The sequence below is a fragment of the Lygodium microphyllum genome, chromosome 20, assembly GCF_053477565.2.
Source record: "Lygodium microphyllum isolate KBCC chromosome 20, Lygodium_microphyllum_v1.1.10, whole genome shotgun sequence".
NCBI lineage: Eukaryota > Viridiplantae > Streptophyta > Polypodiopsida > Schizaeales > Lygodiaceae > Lygodium > Lygodium microphyllum.
Genome location: NC_141154.1, coordinates 76,290,111 through 76,315,460, shown reverse-complemented (window position 1 = coordinate 76,315,460; position 25,350 = coordinate 76,290,111). Strand labels below are relative to the sequence as shown.

The window sequence follows — 25,350 nt, the reverse complement described above, 5'->3', positions numbered from 1 at the left end:
TACATGATGTTAATTGGAACACATGATCTATTTATATCAGTAGCAACAATCTAAGTTGTTGCACTTCAATAGCTTGTATTTGTTTTGGAGTTATAATAGGTCATGGCACCCCTGTGCTCATACACAACCTGCATCCTTGGTCTCAGCACTATTAACCATTAATCGCAGTAAAAATGCAGTGCCCTAAATTGTAACTATTTTGAATTGGTTGTCTTCTGCAGTAAACCACCATTGTAACATTTAAGCAGAGAATAGTAAGTACAAATGCACCAATTATGTGAAGTGTTTAGCTGTTGTCCACAAAAACAAGTTCTGTTTAGTGTCAAAAGAATGACATTTCATGTAATATAACTGAAGTACATTTCCCTGTGGATATAGACAACTAGATACAACTGCAATCTCAAAGTAAGGATATGCATACTCTTGCAAATGTGGCAAGCAGGCACAGAGTGGATGCTACCTAAAAATAGTCATACCCATCTCTGGGGATGGAAGCATTCTCAGAGGCTAATCTGTCCATTGATCTATCAGTATGGAAATATTCTCAAAGGCCAATCGTGGAATCCAAGCAGGATCCTCTACTCAAATACACCCCACACCAAGCAAGTCAAACGCACACATATAAACACATTCACTTGAGCTGTCTAAAATTTGTACAGGTCGGCTCATTGCCCACAAAGTCAAGACTGCACTGGCAAGTCAACAACCACTGGAGAAGCATCTTGTTCCCTCTTCAGCATTCTTTTCAATGATTGATTACCCACATCACCCTTTCTAAGGCGGAATGATGGAGTGTTAGTCTTGGTCCGTTCCTTTTTCCCAGTTTTGCTTCCCTTGACATCATTAGTGTCCTCTTTCGATGTCTCTTCCGAGGATTTTGGACTCCTTGATGTATTTCCAACTTCAGGATCTGCAGAGGTAACTTTGGCACTGCTGGTAACAATCTTTTCTGCAAGCTTGTGTGAATTATCAAGAGCCAATGGAGCTTCACCGTCCACATCTGTTGAAGAGAGCACGTGACCAGAATTTCTATCTTCACCTTCCAGTCTGATCTTATTATGTTCAATGCCATCATTTGGCTCTGGTTGCAACTTAACACTGCAACTTACATTCTCTTCTTGAGAAATCTCTCTCCTTTCAGCATCCACATCCCCAGTGGTAGAACCCATGGGCACAACAGTTGACACGACACTCTCCTTCAAAGGTTCAGGAGTTTCAGGGGTTCTGACCCTCATGGACTTTTCAGAGATGGATCTTGATAAAGATCTTCTGACAGGCTTCTTGGAGTTCTCTAGGCTGCTTCTACTCATAGCCTTCTCAGAAGATTCATCAGATGACTTCACGCTCAAACCATCACGGTTTAAACCTGCTGTGTTATTTCGCCTACCAAGTTTTGGTGACTTTGCCCGAGTGGTAGGAATCTGCAAGATGAAGGAAGCAACATGTTCAGATTCATAATAGCCCTAAACAACAGGTAGAATCGATGAAGCTGCCCCATCTGTACTCCAAACCAATCAGCACAGCAGGGAATGCAGCACAGCATGAGACCTCCCCTTCCCTTCCGTTCCTCCCCCATTTATCATAAGCTCAATATCATTGGTTACACAGCCAAAGGTCTTCACCAGAAACATAAGAAACCCCACTTTCAAATGATAAAATGCAACCTTTTTAAGTTCTACTTTTGGAGGTGCCCCCTCTCGGTAAAATGTAGGCATTGGTGTGGCCTTGAATGTCAGGCTTTTCCTCAGCTGCTTGATTTCTGCTTCCATCTCCTCCTATCAATGTCAAGAATCATCAACATATCACTGCACGAGCACTTAAAATTTTGCTCTATAATTAACCAAGTTTGAAGAGACAAATCGCCTGTCTATCTTCACAATCAGAATGCTATGCAACAAGAGAGACCTTTGTTTTGGCTTGCATCTGGCTCTTCTCTTCCTCCTTTGCAATTTGCAATTCTTCTAACTTTGTGAAAAACTAATTCAGATAAAGACTGTCAATTTCTCCTCCAAGGCAGTCCTACAAATAGAAAAGTTGAGATGTAATGATAGCAGAGTGAGATAAGAGCAACCACCTGTTTTCGCTTCTCAGCACGTTCATCACACTTGAAACTGAAACTAGAACCATTTGAGTTTGCAATGACACTAGCCTTTGCTTTGGCAGCCTTGGATCCTCTATGACAAGAGTTAAGAAGTACAAATAAAAAAACTTCTCAAATGCACAGCAGTAAATAAATGGGAAGGATACACTGAAGAAATAGAGGCTGCATCATCTTCAGCTTTCAATTCTGTAGAACTATTAGGCTGAACAATTGGATCTTTCATGGGCCTGCAAAACTTCCTCACACTTTACAATATACACAAAAGTAAACCACTTTACACTTAACATAGTGTTGGAAGATAAATATGGAAAATCTGGACACTGTTGTACAGTCATTGCTAGAGAATGCATCGCACTTACACTCAAACAGTTATGGACACTCATGTGCAGTCATTGCTAGAGAATGCATAGCACTTACACTCGACAGTTATGGATACAATCCAAATTGCTACAAAGTAATGCATAAGGCTTGTAATCCATTAAATGATTTGATAAGAACCAGGGTAATCAGATTTGAAAAGGTCTTTACAAATAAACATGCTCTGTAAGCCTGCACTTAAACTATCACACTTCCAACTTGCACAACAGTAACTCTTGTATAAAACTAATCGTGGCCATAAGTTACATTTACGATTGATGGCAAAATCTGCAGCAAATAGGTCCAAAACACATTGCCATGTAGAAAAGGACCAAAGTCTTGTACAACATAAACCAAGTTCAAAGCATGGTGTCTGAGGAGAAGAACATCTCACTCAAAAAATTCATCCAACTGGCAGTACTCACAATACTACTCATGTCACAAATGCAACTTCACAAGCATCAAACGAGCTCAGTTGATGCGTACAGACAACTAAGAGCATAAAGAAGATAAGCATGCTGAAATGAATACAGAAAACCATGCTGAGCAGAATTCCCAAAGAAAGTAACTTACTTCAAGCTCTCCTCCTGTGAAGGACCCAACTTTGAACCTAGCTCCATTGCTTTGGAAGCCTGTTTGAGAAGTCCAATGCATTACGGAAAAGCCCAAGAACCCCACTAGGGATTTTTACAGCTCCAAGCTACAGTTTTAATAGTCAACAAAACAAGACAATCTTCCAAGAAACACATGGACAGCCAAAAAATGAGCCATTTTAAACATATGACAATGGATGAGACCTCCCAAAGTTCAACATGATTAAGGCTCGCTGCTCAACTCACAATCCACCCCCCAAGCACCATTAGTGAATGCATGCAACAAGAGTGTACATGAACAAATACATTGAGAAGGAGCCAACCTCAAAGCAGTTTTCAGCATGTGTGTCATATCATATGACCACATTTTTCAGGTTGGAGCAATCCTGCCAATTGAGCAACCAAAGGCATTAAGTGCATTAACATTTAATTGTACTGCATCAATTCCTCAATTTGGTCTCCATTAATAGCCTCAAAAAGGCCTCCTTGTATTTATTGGCATTAATGGTACACTTAGGACAAATGCACCAAACTTCCCTATATAAATAGAGCATGTTGTGGGCATAGTCCACTACTCCCCCATTCATTCACTGATCTTTCTTCAGTCATCGCTCCTCTCCAACCAGCTTGCACCCTCTTCATTGCCGCCAATGTTGCTTTTGGGTTCTTCAGGTGCTGCCAGAGGGTGCCCTGCCTGCCATAACCTGTCCCAAAGATCATCAGCTGACTGATGTATGCTGCCACCCAGCACATTCTGAGGCGTCTCCAGCTGTTGCCCTCCTTCCAGCCCCTTAGTATAGTCAGCAGACAAGCTGCCCTGCTGTCCAGGGTGTTCAGCACCTTGTTCAGACCTGCATTTGCTGTCCAAGAGGTCTTCAGGAGCTGTCATACCTGCGTTTACTGCTGCTCTAGCTCCCAGACAGCTGCCTAACTCATCAGTCATCTTTCGAACTAGTCACCTACCATTCAGAATCCTACATTTTACAGTTTGGAGGCTCAGATCTGCTGCCCTCTTTGTGTTTACTCCTCCAATTGGCTACCCAACAGTCTTCTTGATAGTAGCTATCATTCCACAGAGATTGCAACATCATCTTCATCACTGATAGCCCATAATGACCACATTCCGCTCCCTCTATTATTGTCCATCATCCAATGTCTTCTCTGATCAGACGACTTCGTTTTGCTCCCTCCACAAAGCATCCTCAATCCCAAGCGCTGCCGCCTAATCAGCCAGGATAGTACAATCATCTCCAAGGGGGGTCATCAACTCGACTCTACCTCAATACCAGTCCTAGAGAGATAGAACTCTAAGGCTCTCTCCCTCACTCCATTCTATCAGCATTCAGCACGTTTTATTACTTCACTCTTATTCTGTCTTTCTGAGTAATTTATCACAGTGTTTGCTGTACACACTCTGTGTTCCTCTCCACAAACCCTATAGTTTCTCGACACTACCCCTCTTTAAACACTAACCATGTCAACTAGGAAGCACTCTCCACAATGCTGGCAATACGAGGTGGATGCCTTGATTCCTATTGAAGAGTTGTCAATGCAAGTCTAAGCAAAGCTGTAAGCAAGTAAGGGTCACTTCAATCATTAGAAGTTAACCTTGAAAGCCTTTTCCTTCAAGTGAGAGATTTGTAGAGATAAATTATGGTTGAAAGGTGGAAGAATGTAGAGTAGTGTCTAAAGGGTTATGGTGAGGGAAGAAGATTAGCATTCTTAATGCTCTCTCGAAACTCCCCATACATTGTGAGACATTTCCAAGGATTGTATAGCAGGTATCAGCTTTATCGTAATGCTTGATAACAAAGAGGAGTAAGCCTTACTGTCCTCTTCCCACTCTCTTATAGCTTCCAAAGTGGAATAAGCCTTTGTCCCCCCTCTTCCCACTCTTTTATAGCTTCTAAGAAATCCTTTTCTCAACCTATATTTCTTCATCTTGGGCCTCTCTAGCTGTTGTTCAATACCTACAAAAATCTTCACAACTTGTTGTACACAAGCAAAGCCTTCGTTTTCAGTGCCACCATCCAGCACATCAATTTTATGGACATGTTGTGGTGTGATATGCAAATCATAAGCCAAATTCAGATATTGTGCTAAATCAATAGTGAGCAAAACACAATCTACCCATTAATCATGAAAGAATTGCAAGCATTCAAGGGTTTTCTAGAAATCATCTATACATGCATGAATTACGATACAACATGCAAAAAGGAGGCAGATCCAAATTTTCTCAAGACTCAAAACCTCGAAAGGCAAGAGTATAGGAGAGTATCAAATCCAAGAAAGCAAGAGATATTGAAAATGATGCATCTAGGAATGCAAAACACAGTAGTAGAGCTTCTAATCAAGTCATTTGTCAACCAATGAGACTTCCAAAGCAACACTTAAGCATATGATCCAAGACTCGATCACTAAGCCAAACACTTACCTCATTTCCTCAATCTCAATCAAGGCTAGGTCCAAAGTCTGATGCTCTAATACCATGTTTGAAGTGTCATGTGCTTTAAAAAAAGACAGGGCAAGGGGGTTGTTTTTTTGGGTTTTTTGGGTTTTGTTGTATCTATTAGCAACCATGTATGTCTTGTATCATCATCTCCTGCATACAAGCCTCACAGTCTGAGTCAAACAAGGACATTAGGAGCTCTCACATTGTATTGATATGTCGTTTTATGTGCTTTAGAAACTTTAGATGGAGGGCACATTAGTGCATTTGTTTTTGGGCACACTTTATGTTGTCTTGGGTACCCACATTTTAGTTCTAGCCACTTTAATACCAATTGTGGCCCCAATTTGCCTATTTATAAACGGCCTGCCCTCTCTCTCATTATACATTATTGATCCTTCATGATTAGCCAAGCCTTCTCATTCTCTCATCCTGTTGCTACCATCTCGCACCCACACTAATGCGTAGAGTTGCGTTTTGGGGCTAACTATTCACAACCTTGTATCCTTTAGCCATTGCAGTCAGATTGTTCCTTCTCTCACTTGTGTTCTCTCTCTATCTCCTCTCTGTGTTCAGCCATTGCAGTCAGATTGTTCCTTCTCTCACCTGTGTTCTCTCTCTATCTCCTCTCCGTGTTCACTTTCCTTTCCATTGCCCAGTCTCACATGGTATCAAAGCCATGCATGGAAACCGGATTCTACAAAGAGCAGCACTCTGTTTGAGAGGCACCAGCCATTTGCATGCTATCTTGGGGGACTATAGATCTGCATTTTCCAAACAGGGCAGCCTGTTTTCTCATTCACGTCAGCTGGAAACTCTTATGTTTATAGCAGAATGGTCTCTCTTTCTCTGCTAGGGGCCTCCATTTCTGAGGCCCTTGTTCCAGCAGTCAGCCCTTCGTACACCTGCTGTGTACAAGAACTCCTTTGCTGGGTGACACCATTAAAACAAGGCGACCTAATTTTCAGGTGGACAAACCTCCATAACATCTGTGTTTTCTCTACAGGGGTGTTCTATGGGTCCCTACCCTCCCAAGCGGCTGTTTTCTCTGTAGTATACATGCATTTTCTAGAGGATCTTGCATATTAGACCTCTTACTATTTGCGTTTTGCCCAAGGGCTGTATCCTCTCTGCAAAGTGGCTGCCACACAGGCTAGACAACCTGTTTCTAGGTGGACAGATGTTGTGTCCCTCAACATCCGGATCGGTGCTAGTAGCACTGGTCACAATGGCCATGAGGCAACTTAGTGCAAATGCACTAAGAGCACCTTCAGGTTAGGGCAGCCGAGTCCTATACATAGGACTCAAAGCCCTGCTATGCACATTCAATGTGTGATCACCACTCTTGGCCAACGCATCTGTACACTAGGATGGTGTGGGCTGGTGGTATGGGACGCCAAACCTTGGGATGTGGTGGTGACCCAGAGAGCTACTAGCTCCCAAGCTCAAAGGTGAGCCTGTTTGGCTCTAAGGCTAGGAGGTGAGTCTCATGTCCAGTCTATTTTATGGTGAGTTTGGCTTATGTCATGTCTCATGTGCAAGTTGGATCCTAGGGGGATGTTTCATTGGTATCAAAGCATCAACCTGCAATTGGGCTCAAGACTCGATGATGTGCATAAAACAACTTTTGCTAACAGAATCGTGATGGTTCACATCTAACCAATACGCCTTTATCTCATTAAGGGTGGTATGGGATATTGTGTGAGAGTGCACAACAAAAGAGAAAGACTAACACAGAGAGGAGAGAGAGAGAGAAAGAGGAAGCAGAAGATGAAGGAAGAATACTGCACTAATTGAAAAAGGATGCTAATACAATGGGGATGGACTAATCAATCTCTACACACAGCCCAAAGCGACTATGAGGGCACCAGATCACACCGATGACGATGGCAACACCAAGTACGAAGCGTCTAAGTGTCAGAGTGTGCATCCGTAAATGGAAGACTGAAGATGAAGAGTGTGTGTGCTTGCCAAGTGGGGGGTGTGGCTGTAAATAGCCAAAAGACTAAAAAACTAATATCAGAGCATCGGTTATCACGAGCACACTTCTTGGAGTCTAGTAGAGCTGTGTCAGCTTGTCCCACGCAAAGAAGACAGCAGATCGTATTCATCTTTGGTCAGAGAAAGTCACGCAGGTTGCGAGTTGCGCAGGTCACAAGTCACACAGGATGCATGTCACACACCGCAAGGTACTAAGAGCAATCCATAGGCCAAACGCAAGTCGCAAGTCAAGCAACAACTCAAGCTACAGTTCCCTGGTTGGCGCAAGTCAGGCACAAGTGTCCAACAATCAAGCGACAGCTTCAGCAACAATTTCCAAGTTAGTGTAAGTCAAGCGCTAGTCGCATCTAGCAACTTGATAGTCCTTTTTTTTAAATAAAAATCACTTTTTTTGTTTCAAATGTTCATCCTTTGGCAAATTTCACGGGCTGTTATACGCGAGTATGCACAAATTGACAAATCTCAAAGATTGTGCATGCATTTACTCCCGGAATTTGGGGCTTCTAACGTATGCTTGGAGATTTTACTCATCAGCTGAGTAAAATTTGTGAAATTTGCACACATTCAAGTCTCAAAAATTGGTGCTTTTCATATATTTGTGAAAATTGCACAATGATAAATACAATTCTTGAAATTTTGACACATTGAACCCTACGCAAATTGGGGATTTTGCAAAACTTGCAAAATTTGTATCAAATTTGGTCTTGACATGCACTTGCAATACAATTTCCATGCAACATTAGACCCCAAGAAAATTTGGGGCTTTTGCAAAATTTGTGAAATTTTGGCAAAACTAGATTGTGGAATCTACTCAGGAGTTATGTCTGATGCAATTTGAGCAATCTGCGCAGAGAAATTTTGGGGCTTTTGACTGTGTGGGACGAATTTCTGCCCATGGATGCATTTGGAGTAAATTATGCAGCTAAAATCTAGGGCTTTCTCATGCAATTTGATGGATTAGCTCATGGCATAGCTGCAATTACTTGTGGTGTGCTGTAGCACAAATTTTGTGACTCTGAAAATTGATTTGCAGATCCGATTTTTTTGCAATTACTTGGTTTTTTCATTGCTGGTTGTACTTATTTTGTACCTTGGTCATTTTGTAATAGTTGGGCTTACATTTGTTGACTTTTGAGTCATTTTTGGGTGATGAATCATGGCTGGCAACAGTGATAGAACCAATCTTTTGCACATTAAAAAGCTGGAGGGTGCACACAACTTTGCTATATGGCAGAAGCAGTGCTATGATATCTTGTGCAGAAGAAACAGGTGAAGCCCATAAAGACAAAAGGGGCAAAACCAACAACCATGGATCAAGATGAGTGGGATGAGTTAGGTGAGCTTGCACGCTCTACCGTAGAGCTTTCAAAGTCAAACACTCTGCTATTTAACATGGAGAAATTGAATTCTACTTATGATATGTGGCAAAGACTTGAGGAGTTATATGCTCAAAAAAGTGCAACAAGCAAGGTTTATTAGTTGAAGAAATTGATGGACCTTCGTATGAAGGAAGGTAAGCTATGTATATACATTTGACTAAGTTTAACTCTATTTTCAGCCAATTGATTCCTTTGGAGTTCAACACTGATGAAGAATTCAAGGCAACATTTTTGCTATGCACTTTGCCTGAAAGTTGGGACACTTTTAGGACAGCAATGAGTAACTCCAATGCCATGTTATTATATTCAAATGTGGAGAGCTCTTTACTCATGGAAGGGCTAAATAGGAAAAATAATTCAGTAAACAAGTCTTTCAATGCACTGCATACTAGAGGCAGACCCCAACAAAAGGGCAAGTCTAAAAACAAAGTGCACAAGTCTCATGGAAAAAATGTAGAGTAGCATCATTATGGCAAGAAAGGGCACTTCAAGGGGGATTGCTTTAAGTCAATGTAGTCAGCCAACATGCAAAGAAGAGGGCAAGGGCAAGGGCAAAAGCACTAATGATAGCAAAGATGAAAAAAAGGAGAAACAATATGCAAAGAAAGGCAATGTGAAGATAGAAGAAGTCAATGTAGTCTGTCATATGAAAGTGACAGTGGCAATGATGTACTCTTTGCTTTTTTAGCGCACAGTCATTGATTGCAAATTCTGATGATGACATGCACACTTGGATTCTTGATTTAGGTGCCTCATTCCATGTGACACCACACCGTGAGTAGCTTTCTAACTACAATGGTGGTAGACATGGTGTTGTTCACTTGGGGACAACTATGCATGTGACATTGCAGGGATTGGCTGCATAATGTGAGGCATGTATGCCAGCTCAAGAAGAGCTTGATAAGCACAAGGCAGCTAGATGATGAAGGCTATCACACCACTTTTGGGGATGGAAAATGGAAGATATGTAAGGGATCTAGGATTGTTGCTAAAGGCTCTAAGAGTGACACTCTATATCCATTACATGTATCTAGTGTGCATGACCATGTTGTCATCATAACCAAGCAACAAAGTATGTCTTTGTGGCATGGCTGATTGGGACACATGAATCAAACTAGAATGAAGGTGCTTTCTCGTTTGGGTTATTTTATGTATTTAAGATATGTTAATTTTGATAATTGTATATTGGTAAGCATGCTCAAATGTCACATAAAAAGTCTCTTTCATTAAAGTCTTCACCCTTAGAGTTGGTACATTCAAATGTATATGAAATGCCAGGATTGTCTCTAGAGGAAAATAAATATTTCATCACGTTTGTTGATGATTCCAGCAAAGTATGGATTTATCCAATCCGTCGTAAAGACGAGGCATTAAAAAGTTTAAAAAATTATTGGCACTTACTGAAGATATGACCAACAGGACACTAAAGTGTCTTCACTCTAACAATGGTGGGGAATATGTGTCAAAAGCCTTCCAAGCCATTTGTGACAGCAAAGGGATAAAGAAGGAGCTCATTGCCCCTCACAATCCACCCCAAAATGGTGTTGCAAAGAATATGAATAGGACTATTCAAGAGAAAGTCCATAGCATGCTATCTCATACTACATTACCGCATGGACTTTGGGCAGAGACTGTGTTATGACAACCATACACTTGATAAATCGGTCATTGAACAAGTCTTTGGGAGGAAAGTCCCTCAAGAAGTGTGGTGGGAAAAGCCACCTTCGTATACACAAGAGTGTTTGGCTGTGAGGCATTTATGCACATACGCAAGGAACAACACAACAAATTGGAGCCAAAGTCCTGTAAATGCATTTTCCTAGGATATGGTGACGAGGGTGAAATGGGGTATAAATTGTGAGATCCTGAGAAAAGGAAAATTGTACATGGTAATGACATTATCCTTTCAAAAGATAGCATGCATAAACAGCCCGAAAAGACTGAGGAAGTCAGAAGGGTTATGTTCCGAGAAGAGATACTTGTAGAACAACAAAGAGTGCCCACTATACAGCAGCAAATACCTATTGTAAATGACCCTATGAATGCAGGGAATGATGCTGAAATTGATCAGCAAGAAGTTGCCCATGATATACCATAGTTTCAATAAGAAAATGTGCCATTAGAACAGCCGGAATAAGCAAGACAGCATGCTGAACCATTTGAATAGCAAGCTGTTAAAGCAGATTTGCAAGCTAATCAGCCAGCAGACACAGATCATTGGGTCCGTAGATCAACCAGAAATACCAAACAGCCATATAGGTTTGTTCCTTGTGCAAATTATGTTACTGACTATGTCATTTTAACAGACTATGGTGAACCATCATGCTTCAAGGAAGCAATGGATAGAGAGGACAGCAAGAAATGGCATAAAGCTATGCTATCAGAATGGAATCTCTAAAGAAGAATGGCACTTGGGATTTGGTGTATTTGCCCAAGGGGCAAAAAGTCCTACCATGTAAATAGGTTTACAAAATGAAGGTCACTTCTAGTTCCTTGCTGAAGTACAAAGTATGGCTTGTTGCAAAGGGGTACAAGCAAGAACATAGGATTGATTTTGATGAGATCTTTTCTCCTGTAGTCAAGATGACTACTTTGCAAACCATATTGGGCATGGTTGCATGTGAGGATATGGAACTCATACAAATTGATATAAAGACTGCCTTTCTACATAGTGATCTGCATGAGGATATATATATGCAACAGCCAGAAGGTTTTGTGGCCAAGGGGCAAGAAAAGATGGTATCTAAACTCAACAAAAGCTTATATGGGCTAAAACACACACCACGTGACTGGTATGATAAGTTTGATGCATTCATGCAATCTCAAGGATTCAAAAGGAGTCAAGTGGATCATTGCTTATATACCAAGAAGACAATAGATGGTAGCCTTATTATGTAGGTTTTATATGTGGATGACATGTTGATTGCTGGTCCGGATGTTCATGCTTTGGACACGTTGAAGCAAAACCTACAAAACAGTTTTGACATTAAGAATCTTGGTGAGGCAAATCACATTCTTGGCATGCATATACTCAAGGACAGATCAAAAGGTTTTCTTTATAGAAGTATGTATCCAAGGTCTTGCTCTGTTTCAATATGGAGGGAGGGAAAGCAATTGGTGTACCACTGCCTCCATATGTGAAACTCAATGCAAAGGACAGCTCTACATCTGATGATGAGAAGGCTGAAATGGCCAAGATTCTGTATGCTTCAGTTATGGGTAGCTTGATGTATGCTATGGTTGCTATAGGTCTTGACATAGCATTTACAGTGGGAGTGGTTAGCAAATACATGACACATCGTGGCAAAAAGCATTGGGAAGCGATGAAAGATATCATGAGCATCACTGATCTCCATGAAAGGAGTAACCTTGAGAAGAGTAGACCAAAACTTGTCCACATAACTAGTGACCTTTTCTTAAGGGCGCACAAGAATTTGTGCATCTACTTTGGAAAACAGAAGGCGTTTGTCATTGGTTTACAAATGCAAACTATGTTGGTCATGTTAACTGCAGAAAGTTCACTTCAAGGTATGTATTCACCTTCACAGGGGAAACAGTTTCATGGATCTCCAAGCTACAAAAGTGTGTTGCATTGTCTACTACAAAGGCAAAGTATGTGACTAGCACTGAGGCATGCAAGGAGGCTTTATGGCTTTCACGCCTGGTGAAAGAGCTTGGAATTACTGAGGCCCCAGTCCTCCATTGTGATAGTCAAAGTGCTATCATACTAGCATAGAACCCCATCTTTCATGCAAAGACCAAGCAGATACTGTTAGCAGTCATGTTTGTCATGCCTTGTCATCTCCTGCCTGTGAGCCTCAGTCTGAGTCAGACGAGGACTTTAGGAGCTCTGACTTGTCTATCACTTGTTTTGACGGAGGAGGTAGCTCATTTCAGAGCACTCAGTTTATTGCATTTCAGTGCATTTTCTCCTCCAGTCGGGATTTTATGTGCATTTCCCGGGGCAGTTTCTGCATTCTTCAGCTTGCCTCACCTGCCAGACATTGTCCACCTTTCCGGGATTTTTCTGAGCATTCCTGGCATTTTTACCAGCATTAAATGCTGGTCGGATCAGCATTAAATGCTGGTTGGACATATTTATGGCCTCAAATTTCAGGTCGGCCAGTTTTTGGGTTTTTTGGCTATTTATAGCCATTTTCCACTTAGCAGTCAGTTGTATTATCATCTTCCCTCCTTCTTTGGCAGGTGCACACTCCGACTCCGTCATCTTCCTCCGTCTTCGGTGCTGCCGTCATCATCAGCCTGATCTGGTGCCCTCACTGACGCTTCGGGCTGCGTGCAAGGGCTGATCAGTCCACAGTTTTGTATTCAGCATTCATTACAGTCAGTGCAGATTTTCTTCCTTCATTTTCTGCTGTCTCTCTCTCCTCCTCAGTGTTCGTGTTCTTCCGTTGCGCACTCTCACATGGTATCAGAGCCTAACTGAGAGCACGGAGGACCTAACCTTATGGAGAGATACCTCACCCCTCTTCTGCTGCTGTCGCCTCATCTCCAACTGCCCAGGCGGCCCCTCCAGGTGGCCATTCTTCTTGCGTTTGCTGCAGACGACTCCTCCAGAGGCTGCCACATCATCAAACGACCCCTCCTGCTTGCGTTTACCATCAGGCGGCCCCTCCTTCAGCTGGGCGGCACATCATCAGGCTGCGTTTTCCTGATCTGGTGGTCGTTTCCACTCCTGTGGCTCATCTCCTGCTGGCGACCCACTCCCAGGCTGCGTTTTGGTGCTTTCGGCTTCTATTCTGGTGATCTTCATCAGATACCCTTGCGTTTTGCAGCTCCAGGTGTTTGTAGGCTATCACAGCCTGTGTTTTGGTGGTTGGTGACCAGACTGCTGGTCCTACTTCGGCTTCGGCACAGTTTTCTTTGGTGTTTGGTGTTTTGCAGATTGGAAGATGTCTTCTCATCAGTTTACGGGCTTTGATGACTCAGATGACGAGCTTTTGTCTCGACACTCATCTGAACGGACGCGTGATTTTTATCACGAGGACCGTCGTCCGGAGTCTATTCCTCTTTCCCGTCCCCCTTCTATTCATGTATCTCGGCGAGCCCCTTCCAGTGGGCCGAAGATGCAGCCTTTGGTACCCCCTGTACAGGTACCCGTACTTCCTCAGCTGCCCAAAGAGAACCAATTGGATGGCTCCAACTTTTCTCTATGGTCCTGCAAGGTGGAGTGTATCTTGGACTCCTTCGATCTTTGGGAGCTTGTTTTTGTTCCTATTCCCCGGCCTAAGGTGGATCCCGCAGATGGGACATCTATGGATCGTGCAGCCTTATGGGATCAGCTTAATTCTAGAGCCAGATCTTTCCTCTTTCTGAGTTTGCAGGATTCTGTCCTTGTTCATGTTCACAGGTTGAAGACTGCAGCAGACATGTGGAGAAAGCTCGCGTCTCTCTATCAACAGAAGACGTTTGCCCAACGGATATCTCTTGAAAAGAAGTTGCAGATGCTCGCTATTGATAATAGTCCTTCCATGAAGGACCACATCAACAGATTACAGGATATGAGGGATGAGCTTGCATCCCTCGGTCGGACGATATCTTCTGAAGACATGGCTATGATTCTTTTGACTCAGTTGCCATCGCCTCGGTTTGATGTCTTCTACACCAGCCTTCTTACATCGAGGACCCGTGAGCAGCTTCTATGGGAGGAGCTATCCCTGCTTGTCTTGGAGCATGACGAGCGACTCAGAGAGGTCAGTGCTAGTGGATCCGACTCCACTAGAGCCTTTGTTGCAGGTTCGGGAGGACAGAAGAAGAAGAAGACGAAGTCAAAGGCTAAGAAAAAGGACAGTTCTTCAGGCTCTGGATTCCCAGGATCGTGAGGAGCTCCTTCAGCAGCAGTCTACATCGACGAACTTCATCGACCTTGACATTCCTCTTGCCACCCCAGGATCCGTTTCTCCCTTGGCCTTCCGCCGCATCCAAGATCTGAGAGGGGGTGTTAGCAGTCATATTTGTCATGCCTTGTCATCTCCTATCTATGAGCCTCAGTCTGAGTCAGACAAGGACTTTAGGAGCTCTGACTTGTCTATCACTTGTTTTAACGGAGGAGATAGCTCATTTCAAAGCACTCAGTTTATTGCATTTCAGTGCATTTTCTCCTCCAGTCGGGATTTTATGTGCATTTCCCGGGGCAGTTTCTGCATTCTTCAGCTTGCCTCACCTGCCGGACATTGTCCACCCTTTCCGGGATTTTTCTGAGCATTCCTGGCATTTTTACCAGCATTAAATGCTGGTCGGATCAGCATTAAATGCTGGTCGGACATATTTATGGCCTCAAATTTCAGGTCGGCCAGTTTTTGGGTTTTTTGGCTATTTATAGCCATTTCCCACTTGGCAGTCAGTTGTATTATCATCTTCCCTCCTTCTTTGGCAGATGCACACTCCGACTCCGTCATCTTCCTCCGTCTTTGGTGCTGCCGTCATCATCAGCCTGATCTGGTGCCCTCACTGACGCTTCGGGCTGCGTGCAGGGGCTGATCAGTCCACAGTTTTGTATTCAGCATTCATTACAGTCAGTGCAGATTTTCTTCCTTCATTTTCTGCTGTCTCTCTCTCCTCCTCTGTGTTCGTGTTCTTCCGTTGCGCACTCTCACAGATACAAGTGAAGTATCACTTTATCAAGGATGTACTTGACAACAAAAGCATTGAGCTTATCAAGGTACATACAAATGATAACCCTGTAGATAGGGTCTCCCAGCGGAGCAGTTTGCTCATTGTCGACAAACGATGGGAGTTGCATAGTATATGTATTTTAGCTTTGTACATACTTAAGACTTAGCTCATTCTTTACCTCAACCTTAAGGCACGTTGCCTTTAAGTGTGAGGTCGTTGGGAATAAAAAGCCACCATGACTTTTATATGTGCACGGGTGTGAACACACCCTTAGCACTTGTACTTTACATATATCTATCTCAAAAACCTAAAAGATGTATAACTCATTTTTATACCCACACATCGTGCATCTCTCTCACTCTACTCTCTACTATTGCTCACGTTTTTCTCTCTCTGCCATCGCCATCACTAACCATTTCATCTTTGCTGCACATCACTCACTTCAACTAACATAGGCAAGCTAACACCCCCTCTCAAATCCTAGGAGTGTCTCAAGACCCAACAACCCCATGTGATGAACCATAGAAGCCTCAGGTAAAGGCTTCATAAAGAAATCTATTGCGTTGTCTGCCATGGGACATTAGGCCACCGCTAACTCGAAATCAACAATCCACTCTCGAACATAGTGGCACTGAACCTCAATGTGCTTATTGCAAGCATGAAACACAAGGTTCTTTCCCAGAGCTAGAGCACTCTAGTTCTCCACACGCAGCTTCATAGGTCCACAAGCTAGGGAAAGCCAATCTCCGCCAACATGCAGCAAAGCTAAACCACCTCCATAGTTATAGAAAATAATGCACAATACTCTACCTCTGTAAAAGAAAGGGCTATAATAGGCTGCTTCTTATTACTCCACAAGATAGATCCCAATCCAAGGGAAAAGACATAACCTGTAGTGGACCGTCTCAAATCCACATCACCTACCCAGTCAAAATCACTCCAAACAAAGAGTAACCCCCTCTCCATACATGATCGCATAGGATCGAGTTAACTATAAATAATGAAGAACGCGCAAGGCCACTCTACAATGCTCGAGAGGGAGTCTTCATAAAAGAAGACAACAATACCACAACCAAAGAAATATCTTACTGAGTGTGAATAAGCCAAATGAGGGAGCCAACTAGACATCTGTAATAGCAGGTGGCATCTGTAAGGGGAATACCAGCTACCAAAAGCTTGGACTCTGGGTCCATGGGGCAAGAAATAGGCAAACAATCGGCCATACCAAAATCCGAGAAAAGCTCGGAAATATACCTGTGCTGCAAAATAAAAAATGTCATGTGCCATCTGATAGATCTCCAATCCAAGGCAGAAGTGAAGAATCCCAAGATCCGTCATGTCAAACTCCCATCATAAAATCTCCCGAGCACGATCAACCTCCTCAGTATAGCTCCCTATAATGATAAGATCATCGACGTACAAGATGAGCAAAACACACCTGTCACCCTCAATCTTAAAATGTAGGTTGGAATCATGAGTCGATCAATGAAAGCCACTCTGTAGAAAGAACCAATCAATCCTTTGGTACCAAGCTCTAGGAGCCTATTTCATACCATAAAGAGCCTTCCACAATCAGTAGACATGGTCCTCCTTCCCCTACACAAGAAAACCTAAAGGCTGTGAAACATTAATCTCCTCCTCAAGGACACCATTCAAGAAGGTAAACTATGTGTCTGTCTGATAAACAGGCTAACGGTGGTGGGCTACAAGAGTCAAGATAGCCCGAATAGTAGACATCCAAGCCGTAGGTGCAAAACTCTCAAAATAGTCCAAACTTACCCTTTGAGTAAAACCCTTGGCAACAAACCTAGCATTGTGCTTGTTTAAGAAACCATCTGCAAGGTACTTGGTCTTATAGACCCACTTCACACCTATCACTTTCCGCTTCAGTGACACAAAACCAACTCCCAAGTCCGATTATAATCAATAGAATCAAGCTCATCCTACATGGCCTGATGCCAAATATCCTATGCAAGAGCCTCCTAAATTATAGTAGGCTTACTCTCATAAAGAATCTATGACATAAGAGCATAGTTCATACAAAGTGAACTATTCCGTTGAGCCTATAAGTGAGTTGCATGGATCAGTAGAAGAAGCAGCAAAGTGAGAAACACCTGAATCTTACATGAGCTAACGGTACCAAGGAATCCGAATAAGCTCATTCTACTACAAGGAGACTCAGTAGCCTCCAATACCTACAATGCACCTCTCTCTGAAAGGGACTCCCCCTCTCCAAGGGAAGGTAAATCCTCCTCATCTAAAGAAGGCTCCCCCTCTAGCAGCTGAGCATCCCTAGAAGACTCCAGAGGGAAGACTTAAAGGGTGGAAATATGCGATGAAAAAGTAGTCGCAATTGTCAAAGGTAATAGGGAAGCCACGGTAGAGAGTGAAGAAGGAGAAAGGGAAGGAGCCAAAGATGAAGAAGGGGTGCTAAGAGGCAACCTCAAAGGAAGAAGAGGAACTGAAGATGGGGGTGGGTCAGTCAATGACAAAGAATCACCTGTAAGAGAACCATCAATAGGATCCACGGAAGCCACAACCTCATCGAAGATCACATCCCTACCCACCTCAAGCTTCCATGTCATCGGGTCGTAGAGGTAATAGTCCTTCATAGTAGTACTGTAGCCCATGAAAATGAGCTTCTTGGACTTCGAGTCAAGCTCTGTCTTCCTCCTCTTCTTATCCAGATGGACAAATGAGTCACATCCGAAGATACGGAAGTGCTACGCGAAGGGCCTTCAACCAAAGAAAGCCTTGTTGAGCTAAGAAACGCATTCCATGCTTATTAGCCACTTAAACAGCCCCAAAACAAGCTTAATTTAATGAAAACCCTAAAACAGGGAGCGATTCGAGAGAGTTCTTTTTCGCGGTGATTGTGAGTGTCCCAAAATAAAAAGGCAAAGTCCACTTCCAAGACTTCGATAAATACTCTTGAGGCTCTAGGTATTTCCTCTGAAATTTTATTTAAAGAATGTTTTGTTAATGCTAGCAATAACAATAGTAGTCTCATTAATAAAACTCTTTTTGGTCCGCATGATCTTTTAAAGGTCACAAGGCATATAAATAGCCAAGACGTTACAATTTCATTCGATAATGATTCTACTCATAATTTTGTTTCTTCTTACTTCATGCAAAGTTTACAACTCCACACAATACCCGTTAACCGAGTCTAATGGTACCAAATTTGAATCTTTCGATCCAACAGTAAGACCCTTTAGTTAATTTAGTTGTCTACAATGTAATAGAGGTGTTCATGGGTTTGAATGTTATTTTATTTGCTTGACATGCTACGATTCTTTGAAAAATATTCCTCCTTGTATATTGACTATAAAAATCATGTATTTTCTTTGTAGCTTGATGGTTGTTTCCATGTGATCGAGGGTTGTTTACCCTATGGGATCACAAAAAAATATATACGTATGATTTCAGCAATAGAGTTTACTCAATGTTTTTCCAATCCATTATTACTACTTATATTTGTTTTGTTGAAAAAGTTCAATCATTTGATAATTAATGTGATTTGATTTCTTTTAATAACAATATCGATGATACAAGTTCAAATGTGAGTATTTGAATCTGATATTGTATGAGTATGCTGATGTTTTTCTGTCCGAGTTACCTAACGGACTTCCGTCGTCTCATGAAACCTTAAACCATCATATCAAAACTTTGCCCAATAGGCATTCCCTCTCTCAACAACCTTATAGGTTTAGCCCAAAATAGGATAGCATATAGCTAGGCAACTTCACAACTACTTAACTAAGAATTATATTGAGCCAAGTAAATCCCCGTGGGGCGTGTCTGGCACGATGCACTTCTATGTCGATTACAAGGGTCTCAATAAAGTGACCATCAAGAATAAATATCCGTTACTAGGGATGGATTAAACTACGTTTCGAACGCGGTATGGACATTATCAATTTTTTGTCCTACCTTTTGGATTGACCAATGCTTCTACAACTTTCCAATAGATGATGAATGATCTATTTCGTATATATCTAGGAAAGTAAATAGTCGTTTTTCTCAATAAAATCCTTATTTACAGTAAGTTGTTGGAGAAGCATGCTAAACACTTACATATCGTCTTTCGTCACTTAAGACAATAATAAGTATTTACTAAACTATCCAAATGTGAATTTTTTCGCACAGAGCTCTTATATCTTGGTCATGTCATCTCAATTAATGGCATTCGAATTTATCCTGAAAATGTATAAGTAGTACTTGATTAGCATATTCGTGCGACCATTAGGCAAGTAAAATCTTCTTTAGGTTTTATGGGATTCTTTCAAGCAAGAAGCATGTTAGCCCACCTATTGTTTGGACTAGTGAGCTCAATTAATGTTTTCAAACATTGAAACAACTTGTTACCACTACGATATTGCAAATTATAAATCCGAATAAACCTTTTGAGGTTCATACGAATGCGAGCGGATATGCTTTAGGTGTTGTCATTTACCAGGATGGCCTGCCAATTGCCTTTGAGACTTGTAAACTCGCCAATGCCCAAACACATTATACCACCCAAGAGAAGGAATTGTTGGCAATCATCGATGCGCTTAAAGTATAGCGTCATTATTTATACAGTGCCCGATTTATTATTTGAACTAATCACCACTCATTGAAATATCTATGTGATCAGCACAATCTCTGTGACCATAAGGCGAGATAGACGAAGCTTTTGCAAGAGCTTGACTTTGAAATTTACTGTAGGAAGGGCACAACTAATATGGTTGCCAATGCTCTTAGTCAAATTTATAAAGTCAATGCCTTGTCATTCTCCAAAATTTTGACTAATTTCTATCTTTCCCCCAAAGGGCATTGCCAATCATCACTTTAGTAAGATCTGGCAACAAGTTCAAGAGGGACCTAGTAGCCCAAGAAGCTTGGGCGATCCAAATGTCCAAAGGCTAGCAACTGAGAGAAAGATGGTGAAAAAGTATTCCATTCAAATGGATTACTTTTTAAACAAGGCAATGTGTGTGTGCTCGATGATTAAGATATCCATAAGAAAATTTTGTAGGAGTGTCATGATGCGTCTAGCGTTAGACGCCCAAACATACACCGAACTCTGGACTTGGTTACTTGTTATTTTTATTGGCCATATATTAAGACTATGGTTGAGTCTTATGTGTATGAGTGCTTACAATGTCAACTTAACAAAGCTGAACCGCAAAAATAGACGGGAATGTTGCATCCTTTACAAATCCTTAATAGAAAATAGAGTAGCATTTCTATGGATTTTGTAGTAGAATTACCCCGTGTGAATCGAGGTTATGATGCAATCTAGCTTATGGTTGACCAATTGAAGAAAATGACTAGATTCATTTAACTCTGAAAAGCCATGAGCTAGCTAGTCTCTTTGTCTAACAGCTTTATAGACTTTATGGTTTGCCTAATGAAATAGTCGGTGACCAAGATGATGGATCCTAAGTTCACTGGTCATTTTTAGTAAATGGTTCTTCAAAAGTTGGAAACTCATTTATCCTTGTCGTCCTCAGAACATCCAAAAATCATTGGGCAAACCAAACGGACAAGTCACACCGTGGAGGATATGCTTCGTGCATATGTCTCCCCTAAACAATCTGATTGGAGCATTATCTTCCTCAAATTGAGTTTGCTTATAACAGTGCTAAGCTTTCGGCTACTAGTTATAGCCAATTTATGCTTACATATGATTATGAGCTAAAATTACCGATTGCCACAGAGCTCAAAGGAGTGAAAATGCAATCTCTAGTTGACTTTCTACATGATATGCAGGAGATGTTGACATATCTCTTGAGTTTGTGGCAAGGCCTTCCATCTTCCCGGAGATTTGATCCTATTCTTAGTCGTACTACAAGATCACTGAATAGAATCTAAAGAAATACCACGAGGAGTACCAATTTTTGCAGCCAATCATGGACCCTCACTATCTCTCTCGTAAGTGGTAAAGTATTAATTTTATTTTATGTTGAATTATTGCTTGCTGTAATTCACTGGTAATCAGTATATCACCACCCTCTCCATCAAGGAAGGCTGGTTTCATCAAGTCAACTCTCAAGAGTTGCACTAACATGTGCATGTGGGCATAGACTATCAGTCCATTGACTGTTCTCACTCCCACACAAAGTACCCATACCCTCTAAGGTGGGCTACTCTATTTCCCACAACCAACTAGGAGTCAATAGCATGACACAAGTGTGAAAATTTGTGGACTAAATTCATTCAAACAGCAAAGTCAAGGTTCAATTGCTCTATGGCAGCAATGCTACATAGTGCATGGAAATAATGGTTTCATAAGACATCACCCACCAAGCACCCACATTTAAACCTGAGCTAAATTTGGCCCATTGATGACCTTAAGCTATCTGGTGCAACTATGAATCCAAATAACATGGGTGTCTAAATCCACCAAGTATCTTTGTTGAGCACCCCAAATTATAAGGCATAGCTGCAGATAGTGAACAGAGGAGACAGTCTTGTCCAAAGGCTTTAGTAACTTTTGCACTTTCTTGCTGTCCTTGCTCATCCTTGTTCCCTAGTCTTGCAACTTTTCTTGACCCACCTATATGATCTTGGAAATGCAGGTCATAAAATGTGGCTAGAACTTAATCTTGCATAACAGCTTCAACATATGAAGCAGAAGGACCTTCTCAATCAGAGAGAACTGAAGGCCTAATGGAGTATGCTTTATCTAAGGCCCATTTCAGACTCACACAGAGGAGGTTTAAGAACACAGGATCATCGAGCTGATGTGTGTCTGGCATGCAGGATGAAAGAAAACAGCATCAAAATTAGCAGCCCAAGAGTCAATAGGCTTTTCAAAATGAAGCAACAATGAGCCCAAATGGCACTTGAGTATTTTGCAGATGATAGTTCACTACATTGAAAGCAAAGGTGGCCACTTTTTGCAGGGAAAGCCACCCATCTGGACCAGTCTGAAACCAGCCTAAGTTCCAATAGCTGAAAGAGAGACCTGACGCTTCTCAAAACTTCTTGAGAATTCACAGGTTCAGCCATTAATTGAAGGGAGTCATGTTTCATTATTTTATGCAGTCATGCGGTGCAGCTTTTAATGCCGTGCAGTTCACCTTAAGCATCAAAAGACCAGCAGAATGTTTGATCTAGACTGTTTAAAGAGAACTATCAACATACGAAACCATCACACTAATTTGCCTCTACATGTTAGTAACAAAGAGCTTCAGTTCAAAATAATGTCAAAGAATGACTCAAGGCATGAGAAGTTTGGAAATGAACCTTTTGGTATACTTGAACCTCTTTTACAGCTACATTCCCAACCATACCACTATGTCGATGTAGCTTGTGTGATTGTGAAGATGCATGGCTACCAGTTGGACGACCCCCTCCAATAGATGCCCGCTTATCTGTGGCAAGTGCAAACGGCTGTGGAACTGTGAAGTTCGATCGTGAGATACCACTGCTAAGTGATCGGTGCAGGGGATGATTTGACAGTGCATTAGTTCTATCTGTTCCCTGCTTCTGTGTTGTATTTTCTTTGGTTTTCAATGACATTCTGAAGAGAGAAGAAGATGAAGTGCGAGCTTTTGTTGCTTGTGCACTAGGAGTGCTACTCTTTTTTGTGAAAACTGGTTCAGTTTTTTGTAATTTGGTGCTAGACTTATGCATTATCCTTGTCAACTCCTGCATAAATATTGACATTGTGTTAACTTGGCATTCAAAACAGAAACATGATGTATTACAAGTTCCACACATGAGGTTAAGCAACAGGAAAAATGGTGAAGGTTTGCGCATCCTGCAATATGTAGTTGTTGCCTTAAATCGATTTTCAATCCTATGCATCCTGGTTACCTACAACTCAACAACTTGACAACAGCTGTTGAGTTGATGAGTAGTGGTGCCTTAAATCGATTCTCAATCCTTTGCATCACTGTTAACTACAACTCATCAACTCGATAGCAACAGCTCATATTATATAACTTATGTAGCCTATCAACTTGGCTGTGGTCCAGATTTGTAGGAACCAAACAAGATTCATTCCTACCAATCCGGATCACCAAGGCTGAGCAATCAAATACAGATGCAGAAATGCAAATATGCAACAGTAAAACACTGGGAACATGCAACTGTAATTAAGCTGCTTCAACATCCAAAGGCTGGTAGAATGTACAATCAAAAACTAGGGTCTACAGTTCAGAGAAGCTATATACCCTAGTATCATGTGCTTTAACTTGTGATCCATTCTCCTGCAATGGCTTGTCCTTCAAAATCTTGTCAAAATTCTCAGGTGCCTCGTTTTCTAATTTTGCTTCCAGCTGTGTTGTGAATGGACCTGTTTCCTGCATCATTTCAACTACACCCTGTAAACCTTTCTTGCTGGAACCTTTGACACTCTCACAATCCACCTCCTTGATGTCAGCATCTGTATGTTGATCATCATCAGTAGCAACTTGTGAACCTTCATCAAGTGGAAAACTCTCCGCATCCACCTCTTGTGGTACAGCCACTGCTGCTACATCTTCTTGGTAGGTCTGTGAAGTCTCCTCATTAGACACAAGTCTAGTATGATTATCAGGATCTGATGACTCATCCATTTACCAGTTTCTGTACCAGAATACAGATTCAAAAGGTGATGTCACTATAGCCTCAGCGACTGTATTTTAATCGAACTGCCTCATTCTGATGCATGCCAAACACCTGTAACGAAGCCATAATTGGTCACAGGAGATCGCTGAAAATACAACGACAAACACTTTTTACGCTGCTAATAGGAGTCTATGTATGTGTGCACAGCATAATGCAAATTTCATACAGTCTTTCAGTAGATCACTTCCACAGAATGTCATACATCATCATCTATGTAATGGCGTTTGTAGAGGTCTGATTAAATGGTCATCAAGGGATAGTACCCAAAGCCTGATACGAGCAATCCAAACACCGTTGTTTATCCAAGATCTGGCGAAACAATGGCATCCTGCTACTTGCAGCTAGCCACCTGTATGTACAGATCCGAAACATCCTAAACGAGCTAAGAATTTATCTAAGTACAAACAGAATGATCCAGTACCTGAAATCACTAAAGTCTGCACTCTAAAACCAGCTCCGCTTCCCAATTTGGCAGAGTTAATGCAAAACAGAAGGGCCGATCGATAACTATGTATGTCGCCAATGCAGTTAGCGTCGTCCCTGTGTTTCTACAGGGACGGTTCACCTTTATTGTAGCTTGAGAGCAACTTGCAGCTTCGGAACAAAAGCATATGCTGCCGCCCGCAATAGAGAGAGAAGGGGAGGATGGAGTAAAGGACAGATTCCGTCCAGTAGAGAGTAAAGACGGGCGCACGCGGACAAGCGAGAGTAATATTTTGAGCAATAGAGAGGGAGACGAAGGAATAAGCTGCGATTCTCCCTCTCCGCGTGAATGGCAGTCAGGAGCTTTGGAAGTGAAGCTTTCCAGCTATGGCGATCATCGAAGGAAAACCGAAGAAAAGGGGGCGCACTGCGCTTGATGGATGAACGAATGAGGGAGAGAGGGGGAGAGAGAGGAGGGGGAAGAGGGGGTAGGTGATGATGCATCATGATGATGACGATGATGGTAAACGATGAGCGTGCATGATCAGGGACTTTTTTGAAAAGCTATCGGCCCTTTTTTCTTACCTCGGAATGGGCGCTCCATTGTCTCTGGCCTTGGATCCTTGCTTGAGAGCAGGGCCAGGGTCACGCCTAGGCATGGCGCGTAGGGGCGGTCTTGACCATAGCGCAGCCATAGGAGCGCACCGGTGCGCAGCCATAGCGTAGGGGCGGTCTTGACCATAGCGCAGCCATAGGAGCACACCAGTGCGCAAACCAATCAGCTCTAGCTCCGCCCACGCGGTCATA

The 25,350-nt window shown here is 42.1% G+C and overlaps 1 protein-coding gene across 4 annotated transcripts; it reads right to left on the bottom strand.

The window, feature by feature from the left end:
• Positions 1-276: 276 nt before the first annotated feature.
• Positions 277-25,028, bottom strand: LOC148019045 (uncharacterized). Of its 4 annotated transcripts, none has more exons than XM_087701597.1 (10): positions 24,542-25,028; positions 24,287-24,469; positions 23,685-24,171; positions 22,753-23,157; positions 3,032-3,090; positions 2,248-2,328; positions 2,075-2,174; positions 1,906-1,977; positions 1,665-1,775; positions 277-1,421 (listed from the first exon to the last, which is right to left on the bottom strand). In XM_087701597.1, the coding sequence occupies exons 3-10, from the start codon at positions 24,066-24,068 to the stop codon at positions 681-683; spliced, it is 1,953 nt and encodes a 650-aa protein (XP_087557723.1). In that variant the 5' UTR covers positions 24,069-24,171; positions 24,287-24,469; positions 24,542-25,028; the 3' UTR covers positions 277-680. The 4 variants fall into 4 exon arrangements, with proteins under 4 accessions (XP_087557723.1, XP_087557722.1, XP_087557720.1 ...); XM_087701596.1 differs by having other exon boundaries at positions 24,323-24,469; XM_087701594.1 differs by having other exon boundaries at positions 24,384-24,469.
• Between the last annotated feature and the right edge of the window lie 322 nt (positions 25,029-25,350).

Bases quoted from the DNA above. Each gene is read 5' to 3' on its own strand.
- LOC148019045 (XM_087701597.1), bottom strand. From the start codon at position 24,068: ATGGATGAGTCATCAGATCCTGATAATCATACTAGACTTGTGTCTAAT. The intron at 3,091-22,752 runs GTTCATTTCCAA...CTTCTCAAACAG, and splicing joins AGGTTCAAGTATACCAAAAG to GCTTCCAAAGCAATGGAGCT. The intron at 2,329-3,031 runs GTAAGTTACTTT...GAAGTTTTGCAG, and splicing joins TCACAGGAGGAGAGCTTGAA to GCCCATGAAAGATCCAATTG.